This window comes from Arachis stenosperma, chromosome 10 (genome assembly GCF_014773155.1).
Source record: "Arachis stenosperma cultivar V10309 chromosome 10, arast.V10309.gnm1.PFL2, whole genome shotgun sequence".
Taxonomy (NCBI): Eukaryota; Viridiplantae; Streptophyta; class Magnoliopsida; order Fabales; family Fabaceae; genus Arachis; species Arachis stenosperma.
The window spans coordinates 131306236-131318942 of record NC_080386.1 but is presented as its reverse complement, the minus strand read 5'-3'; the positions used below and the strand labels follow the sequence as shown (position 1 = coordinate 131318942).

The 12707-nt window shown below is 31.7% G+C and overlaps 2 protein-coding genes across 2 annotated transcripts; both read right to left on the bottom strand.

The window, feature by feature from the left end:
• Positions 1-1581: 1581 nt before the first annotated feature.
• Positions 1582-3929, bottom strand: LOC130956071 (protein VAPYRIN-like). The gene has a single exon (XM_057883095.1). The coding sequence runs from the start codon at positions 3864-3866 to the stop codon at positions 2247-2249; it is 1620 nt and encodes a 539-aa protein (XP_057739078.1). The 5' UTR covers positions 3867-3929; the 3' UTR covers positions 1582-2246.
• A 7094-nt stretch (positions 3930-11023) lies between these two features.
• On the bottom strand, positions 11024-11553 carry LOC130957764 (protein SRC1-like). Its single transcript, XM_057884610.1, has one exon. It carries the CDS (start codon positions 11363-11365, stop codon positions 11024-11026), a length of 342 nt encoding a protein of 113 aa, XP_057740593.1. The 5' UTR covers positions 11366-11553.
• Positions 11554-12707: the final 1154 nt, after the last annotated feature.

Below are 12707 nucleotides of genomic sequence, written 5' to 3'. Positions count from 1 at the left end.
AGGCCTTGGATTTAAAGATCTCAAAATCTAAAATCTGGCGCTTTTAGGCAAACAGTTTTGGCGACTCGTAACACAGCCTACTCCCCTATTATCCAAAATCCTAAGAGGTAAATACTTTAGCAATGGTAATTCTATAACGGCAGAAATTGGAGTCTTACCTTTTTGGGGATGGAGGAGCATACTGGAAGATCCGAAAGATTGTTGAAAAATGTCTTAATTGAACTGTGGGTACTGGAGAGAATATCCAAACCTTTGAGGATCCTTAACTGCCTCCTCCGTATTTTAATAATTTATAACATGCCAAATAGACAGGCTATTTCTGAGTTGGTTCCAAGAGTTAAAGATCTAATTAATGAAGATAGGAATTAGAATCAGAATCTCATTCAAGAATTATTTTTTCAAGACATTGCAAACAGGATTTTGTCAGTTAAAATTCAACAGAGTATGGACAAATTGCAATAGAATTTAAACAAATCCAAGCAATATGATACAGTTTCAGATTAAAGAATTGGCTATTTATTTTACCATCCACCTCTGGAGTTTTGCCATAATTATATGCAGCAGAAAAAGCCGTGGATTGATCTATGGAAGTTGAACTTGCTTTACAAAATTAAGCTATTTATCTGAAAAGCTCTCCATGGCCGGCTTCCGGTGCTTACTCAGATTCGTCACCGCATTCCATCTATATCACCAATATGCTTCTGCTGTCATGAATCAACAGAAACAGTTACTCATTGTTTGATCAATTGCTCTATAATTAAAGATGTATAGTCCTAAAGTTATTTTCGTGACTGTCTTCCCCCCTCAGAGTCCTAACGACTTTTGGACATGGTGGACTGTATCAATAGAGATGCTTAACCCGTTGAAGAATGCTGACAGTAATTCTCAATTGCTTGTCATCATTTACTGGAACTGCTGGAAAGCTCACAACCAGTTGATTTTTTAAGGTTTTACTTCAATGACGTCTGCTATTCTAGCAAGCTCTGTCAAGTTGCTATGTGAAATCCAAAGAACTCCTAGTTTAGGTCATCATCTCCACGAGGCAAACTCTTAGTTGCATTCAATTTGATTTATCATTCTTTTTTCTTTAAGATTTTTCTTCGTTTTTCGATCACATACCGTTGGATGAATACATTTAGTGTAGTGTTTTTGGAAAATTTCCACCTTTTATTATGTTGTCCTGCTTTTAGACATTTTTGTATTTAATTTTTTAATAATTAATGAAATATAACCTACTAATTTTAGAGAAAAACAAAACAAAACAACCACCATACACGTAGTAAACTAAAAGCAGCCAAAAAAAATAATCATCAATATAAAATATAAAATAAAATATAAAATATATTTTAAAATAAGTTAAATTACACATGTATAAATATATAAACTAATTTTAATAACTGATTTTGATTTTAAAGTATAAATAATATTTTTGTTTACTTGATAGTAAGTAAATAACAAACTAACTATTTCTTATAATTATTAACAAGTTCTTAACAGAATAAGAGAATGCAACATACGATATCACTATCCAGAGCTCCAGATAGCTTCTTGATTTTTTGCAATATTAACATCAATGTTTGATACCTATGCCATTGTAGACGAATAATGGATCGTGCAAGCTCCGAATGCAAAAATCTTCTCAAAAGTATTGTACCTCACCGATATCCTCGGCTAACAATCTCACACCTGAAAACAAGTCAACCTCATCATGCGCACCAAGAATCTCGCACTTAACTGACGTTGATCCTCGATAACAAACCCAAAAAGTCGGAACGTTAATCAAACATCCACTGCTACTCAATCTATTTAAACAGACGAGATAACCTCGTCTAGGGTAAGCTACACCACGCACATAATTGCTAAGAAAGCAATACACCACGACAAAATCCTGCTTATCTCTCACTTTATTCTCTCTTGTTAGTATTTGCGTTATTGAGTGCTAACTTGGGCGTCGGAGTCCTTTTTGCAGGTTCCACGCCGAGGTTTCCAAGTCCCAAAGAGAATACTTCCGAATCACGAGTGGAGCTGGTAGCCGACCTCACCTCGAAAAGCTTCTTCTCACAAGGAACAAGTATGAAAAACAATTAACATCAGAAACAACATTCTTAACAAATCTACAGTTCCCATTCAACAACTTAAGAATTACACCAGCCAAAAGCCTCAAATCATCTCCAATAATAATTCTTCTCGTTATAATCAATTTCAAAACGAGCTTATAGCTATAGCTAGCTAGCTTTAGAGTTTAATTAGAGCACAGCCAAAGGCGTTGAAGAACGATCAAAGTTATTATTATTACCCCGTACCACTCTGCTCCTAGAGATCTTTTTCTTCTTCATCATCAAACTTCCATCTTCCATGTTTTTCCCAAAAGGAATTACAGCAGGCGCTGCTATCTGATTCAAATTGTTATCTCTCGTAGCGCCTCCATTAACAAGAATCCTTGTGATCCCTACATAGTGTAACGACTCCGCTATTTGCAGAGCAGTTACACCTTTGCTGGTTCTTCCTTCCACGTCAGCACCTTTCTTCACCAGAAACTCCGTGACGTCAGCATGACCCGACTCAGCAGCGCAATGCAACGCAGTGTAACCGTCTTCGTCCTTCGCATCAACATCGATCCCTTTTTCCACCAAAACACGAACCGCATCCATTCTCCCTTTAAACGATGCTCTGTGAAGTGCTGTCCATCCGTGTTGATCTCTTCCATTGATCGATGCGCCACTTTCTAGAAGCTTCTGGATTGTTCTAACCTCGCCTTTTCTCGCGGCAACGCACAAGTTATCACCCAACCGAAGCGCGTCGAAGAGACGCGCGTGTCCGTTCTCGGCTGCCACGTCATACGCGGTCTTGCCCTGTAGATTTCTCACGTCTTTGTTCGCGCCTTTTTGCAGCAAGAGCTTCACCATGTGATCGTCACCGGTTGATGCTGCCATGTGCAAAGGAGTGTCACCTTCCCGCGTGTTTCTAACGTCCGTTCTTGCGCCGTTTGCCAGAAGGAGCCTAGCGCAATCCCTTCTTCGCTCTTCCACGGCGAGATGTAACGCCGTGTTGCCATCTCTTGTGAGTGCGTCCACCTTCGCACCTTTGAGAAGGAGGAGCCTTAGAACCTCCACGTGTCCCGCTCTAGCTGCGTAATGAATCGGTCCGAACACAGATGATTCGGATCGTTCTGGGTTGGCCTTGTGGGCCAGTAGAAGCTCTACAATCAAGGCCTCGCCCGAAGAGGACGCCGCCTCGAGTGGGGTCGACCCAGAACGATTCGAAGCTTCTATGTCGGGCTCGAATTCAAGAAGCAGCTGAACAAGATCAGCTCGCCTTTGCGAAATCGTGAGGTGAAGCAACGATTGTCCTTGTGAATCAACGGAATCCACAGGCTTCCATGAGGGGTCACTTTTTTCTAGTACCTCTCTGATTTCGTCCATTGAACCATCGGAAACAAGCTGAGCCAGGATCTGAGACCCAACGAACATGATATTGATTCCACTGTCTACAAAGACTTGCTTCTTCTTGGTGGTGAACCAGTCAGTGGGAACAGCGTCGTACATGGAGGAAGGTTCTTTGATGGTTGCGCCGGGGACGACGACGCTGTGGAGAAGGAAGGAATCATCTGTGTGAGGGAAAGAATGTGGAAGATTGGAACCCGGAGGAAGGTAGTAGAAAATGTCAACAGTTACGGTGCCTAACGGTGATATGACACCGGTTTGTGGCTTGACGGCGTAACGAGTCCTAATGAGTGGCTGAAGCCTGAAAGCCACTGGCATAGTGTACATGACGTTTCTCAAGGTGATCCTGCCTTGACATTTTTGACCTGGTTCAACTCTTATTGGGACTATGTTTGAGGGGTCTAATCTTATTAATCTATCCATCTCTACTTACTTGGAAGAGTGTTGAGAAAAATGAAAGGAAGTGAAGAAGGTGAAGTTTGAAGGGGGTATTATTAGAGATTGGGGGATGCAGAAGGGGCCGGCTATGTTTTAAGAATGTGCCAAGTGGTGGGTGAAAAGATCAATGATGACTTGTTCTATTCGGCGTCTTAACTGTCAATAACTCAATGCAGTTATATACTTCCTTGGCTTCTCTCTAAACAATATTATATGGAAATGCTAAGTAAACAATTACTATCTTGAACAACAACATGAATCATTATTAATTACATTATACTATAATTTAATGTTATTAATTAAATTTAAGATCAATTTATTCTTTTAATTCTATTAATTCACATTATTCAAATATTATTCAAAAATATTATTAATTATCTATAATTTTTCATACTATATAAGCTTTGGGGTACCTTTAAGCAGTCAACATTGGAGCCAATATTTAAGTATGAAAAAACCTTTCAAACTTTTATTTGAAATTTAATTAAAATAAATATTCTAAATCTAAATTCAACAAAATTTTATTTTATATTAGATTTATTTTACAATTTATTATAATATTAACTGAAATTAATTATTATAATATTATTTTTTTAAAATTACTCTTATAAAATATTTTTTATTTCTACTACTTAATTGAGAGACTTAACAAATTAAAGTAACAGCTAGATTGCACATATTTTTTTTATATATCAACAACATAGTAGACATAACAAAACCTATATATCAATTATTCTAGAATCCGTCTTATATCAACAAGAAAAAAATAAAGAAATATGATTAGATAAAGAGTTAAAGACATAATAATAATTGAATGATAAAAAAGGTCAAATTTAGCTAAATTATTAATATACATATTTGTATTACTAAATTTTTAAATAGAATTTTGATCCATAATAAGTTAGTTTTTAGTTTGATAGGCTAAAAAATACCATAGACAATTAAAAAAAAACTCTCGTTCAAACATCTTAATACTTTAAAATTCTCATCTTTGATTATGTATATAGATTAAAAAATCATTAATTAATATTTTGTGTTTATTTTCTTTGTCATTTCTTATGTTCGCTAATCGAATTAATTATTGTTGCTTATATTTTATAAAAACAATTATTTGTTACTAAAAAAATTTAAATATAGAATAATTACCGTATTTAACTATTTGGAATGGAGAAGTGTACAAGTCGAAGGATTATTGTAATTCAATATGTCTATTTCCTTCTGCTGCGCGTCACTTTCAGTGTTTTGGTTTATGACTATTTTACAAAGAAAGAGCCAAATTTTGTTGTTGAATTAGACATAATTTATGAGGAGCCGTTAATTTTGGTGATAATAATAACATTATTAAAAATGGGACTATGATGAAGTGTGAAAATTCAGATTCTTTTGAGATGCTTGCCTTTTCTCTCATTGTTTTCTATGAATCATTCATTCCTTAACTAGTACGAATAGGTACATCAGGTGGATATAATCATATAATATTTGGTTTGGCAATGTGGAAAAACATTCCACTGCGACCAACAAGAAGCATTAACGTTTTGTGTTGCCAAGTCTGAGTACGCAAGAAACATGATTCGTTTACTTGGCCAAACCATAGTGTGGACATAAACAAATGGATACTCTTATTTCCTTTTTGCCTAGCACTGTTAGTTTTTTTATTTTGTGTTTGATTTGATGCGCCAAGTACACTGAAATGTGAAATTTGTTAGTTATAATTATTGGCACAACCAACTTGGGATAGTCGAATAGTCAGCTCACTCATTCGTTTAAATAAGTGTCGAGAGTTTGAATATCGTCTTGTGCATGCAACAATCTATTAGTGAGTGATAAATCTTTAGATGAAACTTAGATCCACAACGGATTAGTCTTTATTCTGTCGGATTGAGAGATATTTAGAATATATATAAAGAGATAATTTTAAAATTTAAAATTTTCTATTTATTTTAATGTTCTTAATGAGATTATTTCTTTGCTTAATGATAATTCAAAAGATATTTTTTTTAGGATGAAAATAATAAATATAGAAAGTCTAGAGGCAAGCATTTTTATTGAAATCTGGTCAACACTTAATCATTAAAAGAAAAATGAGTAATCATACACATTAGATATCATCTCACACCATTAAAAATATTGATAATGATTAATTGATGACTATACATCACAAAATTCTGTTGAGACTAGCACTTGTCAAATAAATATACTAAAAAAAACTAATTCAAACATGCAAAAATATTAGGCAGAACACGCATAGCCATTTGCCTCAAGTGCAAGATGAGGATCAGTTCTTACTTTGGTCTTTGGCATTAGTAGTAGAAGACAAGTAGAATGAAGAACATTTAAATAACTAATACGGTTTAAATAATAATAATAATTGTGTATGAAACGTTCAAGACTACATGTGGAATCACCTGAATTCAGCTATTATGCATTAGTGCATAGTTGAAATTAAGAGTCCCCTTTATGGCATTTGAGCTTACTTTAGGAGAATAGCATGTGGCAGAATATAACAAATAATCATTTATATTTCTTCTTTTATTAGCTAAGTTTATAGAACAAATCAAATAGTTCAATAGTATATACTATGAGATTTTATGACTTAGAGATTTAGATTACGATTCTTGTTGAACAAAAAACATATTTTAGCATAAGGTAAATAATATATATATATATATATATATATATATATATATATATATATATATATATATATATATATATTGAGTTAAAAAATTAACTAAATTAATTAGTGATGACAAATATTATTTAATTGGACAAAATAAATAATTAAATGTTGATCGTTTATAATTATATGAAGCTAATTATTTATTGTTGCAATATAGCAGCCCAAACGAAATGGAAAATGAAACAAGGCTGATGGGTTGACAACTAAAACGAAGCCCAAAAGAAAACAAATAAAGGATCCAACGGGTCAAGCAAATCAAACCCGATCCAAGTCAGTATCCATAGATCCAAGTTGATCCCACAAAACTTCTCATACAAGATTGAAGTCTTCATTCCCTCTCACTTACTTTTACCAAAGCAACGTTATTCTCTTCTCTGTCCCAGTCAAATTACTGAACTTAGAAAAAGTAAAAAAAAGAGCTTAGTCCCTAAGCTAGTCATGAAAGAAGAAAGAAAGAGAAGGTTAAACAAAGAAGGGTGAGGTCTAATCAACCATATCAAGAAAAGATCAGAAAGCTCAAGGTAATCCATTTCCACTTACATGCAACACACTTTATTCTCTTCATCTTCAACCCTTTGTATCTTCGTTTTGAGCTATATGGAAAAGATGATTTCTGTTCTTCTTTGCTGTATATCCACGGTCTCAAACATGTCTTGGGGATCAAGTTGATTTTCAAGGGCTCAGATCAAGTTGACCATTAGAAGACTCGTGTGGTTGCTGCTTTATGACTTTCGGTCAAAGTGAAGAAATCAGAAGCAAAGTTTTTAATCTAAGGTTTAAGGAGAAAAAGTTAATCTATGGGTTGGTGAAGCTCAAGGATCAAGGTGTTGACCTTGGAAGAAGAACCCAGTAACATGCAAGTAGTTAAAAGAAGACTTTCTGCTCATTCAGAAGCAAGGAGAGAAAACCAGAGTTTGTGAGATGTGTTCTGAAGAGAAGTTCCTCTACTTGGATAATGCTTTCTTTTAAAGAAGCATTCGGCCAATACTGAAGAACTCAATTTGAGGTTTGCGAATTTGGTTATGCACATAGCTAAGAGGCTGTTGATGAAGTCAATCTCCTTCATGTTTTACAGATTGTGATGTACTTTTCTATGTTTATCTTTCTGTAATTTCTTGTGAGAAAAAGCATTGTGAAAAAGTTCAAGTAAAAGCCATGAGTGAAAAAAGGTTGAGTGATACACTTGAGATAAAAGCTTAGAGTTATTTTTCTGATTTCTTCAGGTTGGTTAAGTGTCTTGTATCTTGTACCTGTAAGGTATCCCTTTCTTGGTTGGGTTAGCACTAAGAGTAAATAGTTAGGTGTTAGCATAGCCAATGTCAAGTTAGGTTAGAAGTTGAGTGTGAAATTTGTGTATGTAATACTTTTAACTATAGTGAAAATTTTTCCATTGTTGTGGAAGAGACTGGACGTAAGTTGCATAGCACAAGGCAATCGAATCAGGATATATGCTGGTGTTAGCTTTTCTCTTCTCTGCTGTGTTCTGTTTTTTGATATTCATGAGACAAAAATAAATTGTCTCATAAATTTTTGCTGCTGAATACAAACAGAATTAGAATTAAAAGTTTGATTTAAAAGGTCATAACAGCAACTTAAAAGAAAGGCATAGATTCAACCCCTCTTCTCTAAACTTACCACAACTTTCAATATATATAAAAGAATTTACGTAAGCCTAACAAAATTATACAAATTCTAACAAAGAAACTCGAATACTTGAATTAATAATAATAATAATAATAATAATAATAATAATAAGAGAGAGCATAATCGTCCCTTAAATATAAATAAAAATTCTTTGTGTATATTAAAGTTAGCTACTATATATTTATGTATAAATAATTAAATATATATATAATTTAATTTATTTTTAATACATATTTTATATTTTAATATATATATATATATATATATATATATATATATATTTTGATATCTGATTTTAATGATAGTTTACACCTAATATGATTAAAATATAAAATAAGAGTTTTAGTGATCGCCCCTTAAATACAAAATAGGACTAAAACTTTAATGAATAAATTCTATATAAAATTTTACATGTTAAGTTTATTTAAAATTTCTTTTATCTTACTTTAATCTCGAACCAAATTTGCTATAAATTTTCAACAACAAACGGATGCTCATCTAGCTCTAGGCTTATATAACCTTTTAATTTATGAGAGTAGACAACAATAACATAACTAAAATGAAACAAATTATAACTCCAAATTAGTAATTAATTTGAGGTTATCAATATTTTATAGTGTTTTAACAATTTTGCCAAATGTCAACAAAATTAAAATAAAATCATCGTTAGGTTACCTTTTAAATTTTGCAAAAATTTTAAAGAAAACAAATATAGAATAATATTATATATATATATATATATATATATATATATATATATACTTTTAATATTTCTTAATTTGACGGATCAAATACTAATTTGTTACTAGATGTTAGCGAATAAATTGTTGTGGCTATAAGGAAAAATTTGAATTTCAATATTTGTTTAAATTCGCACGAGTTAACTAGTTAAATAATACGTATTTTAAATGTTTATAATATGAAGAGTTTAAATATTATTTAGAAGTTATTAGTTTATATTATTTAGAATCTTTTGATACTAAATGATAAAAAAAAAGAGACAAAAATTGAAAAAAAATAGAAAAAATAAATTGTAATTGAAATAGAAAAAAAAAATGTTAGAATTGAATAACCACTCTACTTTTTATCTAATTTCTTGGTGCAACAAGAATAGACTCTTCAACCTAACTTGTTAATACTATAGTTTGGTAATTGAATCGAGAGGACTTGTCATCAACTTAAATGTTTTAACACTTCTAATCACTCAATACTATTATTACAATAGTTATGAGGTATTTATAATTTCTCATTAGATTAAAAGTTAAAATAAAAAAAAACTTATACCTATAAATAAAAAGTTCAATCTAATAATTAAATAAACAAAATCAAATATATCAAATTAAATTAAATATTATAAAAATATAAATAAATAACTTCTAAATAATATTTGAATTATTCATATAACGAACATTTGAAATATTATCACCAATCAAACTAACTCTAAATTCTTTAAATTAATTTCAATAATATTAAGTTATTAACATATTCACGAGCCTAATGGCGTTGAGTTTGTGACCTCACGTTCGAATATTTTTTTAAAAAAATGTAATTATACCCTGTTTAAAACTGGGGAAAAAAAAAGGTTCTAGGTTCCTTCCCCCTTTCCAACGATGCCAAAGGGTAAGATGCCATTTTCTTTGCTTATTAGTGCAAGCATGTAAATCATTCAATTCGATAAGCAATCATACCACTGCCAGAATATCTCGTGGGTAATCTTTTTATGAACGCAAGATCTCACTAACAATTAAAAATCTTCATTTATTTCTTAAAGCTAATGTACAGCCAACCGAAACAAAGTAGCTAGTGAGGTTATACATTTACGATATATAAATTTAAAACACAGAACTACTAAACCAATTTCAGAAGAAAAAAGAAAAAAAAAAGCAGAAAGAAACATAATCATCCCTTTCCTAGTAATTATTTTAGGCTCCTCGCTGCCATGGTCCCATACACCTACTACATGCATGACAAAAACAAGAAACAAAGTTTAGTCCATATTCTCTCTATAATCAAGATATGCACAACAACAATAATACTTAGATTCAATCTATAATTTTGAATTCACTGTATAATTACTACATGGGAGGGTTTAGATTGGAGTTAAATTGGAGTTTGACTGTTTGAAAAAAATTATCTGCACTAAGGATTGGTGTCAACGTCAAATGCGGATCCAATTGTGTCCTTGACTCTTTTTAAGTTTTTTACTTTTTCTACATCATACAAAATTTTTCACACTATTTTCCCTTAAATTTCCATCTTTAAACTCTTCTAGTTATTTAGCTTATCTTATATTACATATACTTAATCTCATTAAGATGGCAAATTGTATTATCCTAAAAAAATGTGTTAGTTCAACAATATATATAATTTAATTTTCATACTCATTGTAAAAGAATTTTTTAAAGACAATTAATAATATATTATTGCCATATTAGAAAAATAACATTTTGAAAATTAATCTCATATAATCTCATATATATTCTTTAAAAGTTAGATTCAGAAAAAAAGTTTTGTCCTATTATTTTTGTTGCTCAAAACTCAAAAAGTCAAAAGTCAAAAAATAAATAACAAACTCAATTTGATTTGAGTTCGTGGAGTAATTAATTCATTTATCGAATTTTACCTTTAACAACAACCACTCATCAAATAAAAAAAAACAAATAGCAAAAATTTAGCATTTAAAGGTCAATAATAATGGCTATGGTGATAATCTGATAATAATCACACATAATCTCAGATTCTCGATTTAATTATCAACAAATTAAAATATAGTTACACTACCTTAAAGATGATTAGCATTAAGCTGTAGAACGAAGATCTAATCACTGTCGCTGCCGCTGCCGCTACCGCTGTCGCTTTCATGGTCACGGTCATCATGGCCATCCTCATGCTTCTTCTTGTCCTTCTTCTTTTTCTTCTTCTTCTTCTCTTCGCCCTTGTGCTCGTCCTTGTCATCATGATCTCCATGGATCTTGTCCTTGATCTTGTCCACAATGCTATCTCCATCATCATCCTTCTTTTCCTTCTTTTTCTTCTCATCATCATGATGATCCTTGTGTTCTTCCTTATGATATCCTTTGTGGTCATCATCTTTGTGATCACCATCCTTGTTCCCTCCAATATGGAGGACCTCTTCAATTTTTTCGATGATTCCTGACATTTTTTTTCTCTAATTTGTTTTCGGCTTTAATTTTCTGGTGTGAGGCACAAAGGTTGTGGTTTAGTGCTATTTATAAGCCCGGAAAGGAAATGAATTAATGAAGGATAATGTGAAGGGATTATCACAAAGGGTTGTAATTCAATGCTATTACACGGCGTTGTTAATTACCGGATATTTTTTTACTTTTTCTTTTTTGGAATACTTAAATTGCCATTGTTTATAAGATAAGCCTCCATATATATATGCCAACCTAATCTTGGGAGATTTCGGAAAAAGAATTTATTTTTTTATGCCAATGTGTAAATAAAAAATAAACATTAAATCAATCTATACATAAAATATATATTATAATTATATAACCATGTTTAGTGGATATAAAAAATTAGTAACTAAATTAAATTATTTGTATAAAATATTGTTTTGTCAATTTTTAACAAATTGATAGTGGTTCGATTTTAATGGTTTTGGAGCGAAACCAACTCCTCTTTTGCAGATATCAATTTTCTATAAATGTATCAAAGGTTCTCGAATTAGACGAGTATTAAGATAGGAAATTAATTCAAAAAGTACAAAAGACTAAAAGAAATACAAAATAAAATATTCGAAAAGTAATGAGATCAAAATAGTTTGTATTGATATTTAAAGAAAGTGATTAAAATGCCTTTGATTGGATCAAAGAGCTTTTGGCAGAAAAAAAAATACTAAAAAGTAAGTTGAACAAATAAGTAAAGAAGACTTTGAATGTAAATCTGACAATGAAATTCAAATATGCTTTGAAGATAAATCGGACAGAAAAAAGTAAAGTTTACGAAAATTGTAAATGGAAAATTAAAGATATGGAAGGAACCCTACAGAAATTAAACTCAAATGCAGATTCAAAAATTCTTTGGGATGTGAGTGTGTTTGAGTGTATTTCTAAAGAAAAATTCCAACTCTCATCTCAAAAAAACTTACTAATATTTATAATTCTATTTCATAACGGACCATTAATTGCATGATGCTGCCTTGTATGCGAATTCCTAGATAACTGTTTCCGCTCTTTTGTCCATGAGCGTTACCAACAACTTCTTAACTCAGAGAAAGCTTTCGACTTTCCTATTCGTGTAACTGCTCGATTCTTCGTTCGAACATCTATTCTATTCTTCATTGAGTAATTGTTCGATTTGTCAAGGTATTGAAATCGAGTCCGTGTCAAATAATTTTCACTTAGTGCTTGTACGTGCATCTTTTTTACTTCTACTTCCTTCCTGACCCTTCACCAGCATTTCGAATCAGCTTAGCCTTTCGAAAGTAACTATTTCAACTAACAAATATATATTAAAATAATTAAATAATATATATT

Coding starts and splice junctions, on each gene's coding strand:
- LOC130956071 (XM_057883095.1), bottom strand. CDS start 3,866: ATGGATAGATTAATAAGATTAGACCCCTCAAACATAGTCCCAATAAGA.
- LOC130957764 (XM_057884610.1), bottom strand. CDS start 11,365: ATGTCAGGAATCATCGAAAAAATTGAAGAGGTCCTCCATATTGGAGGG.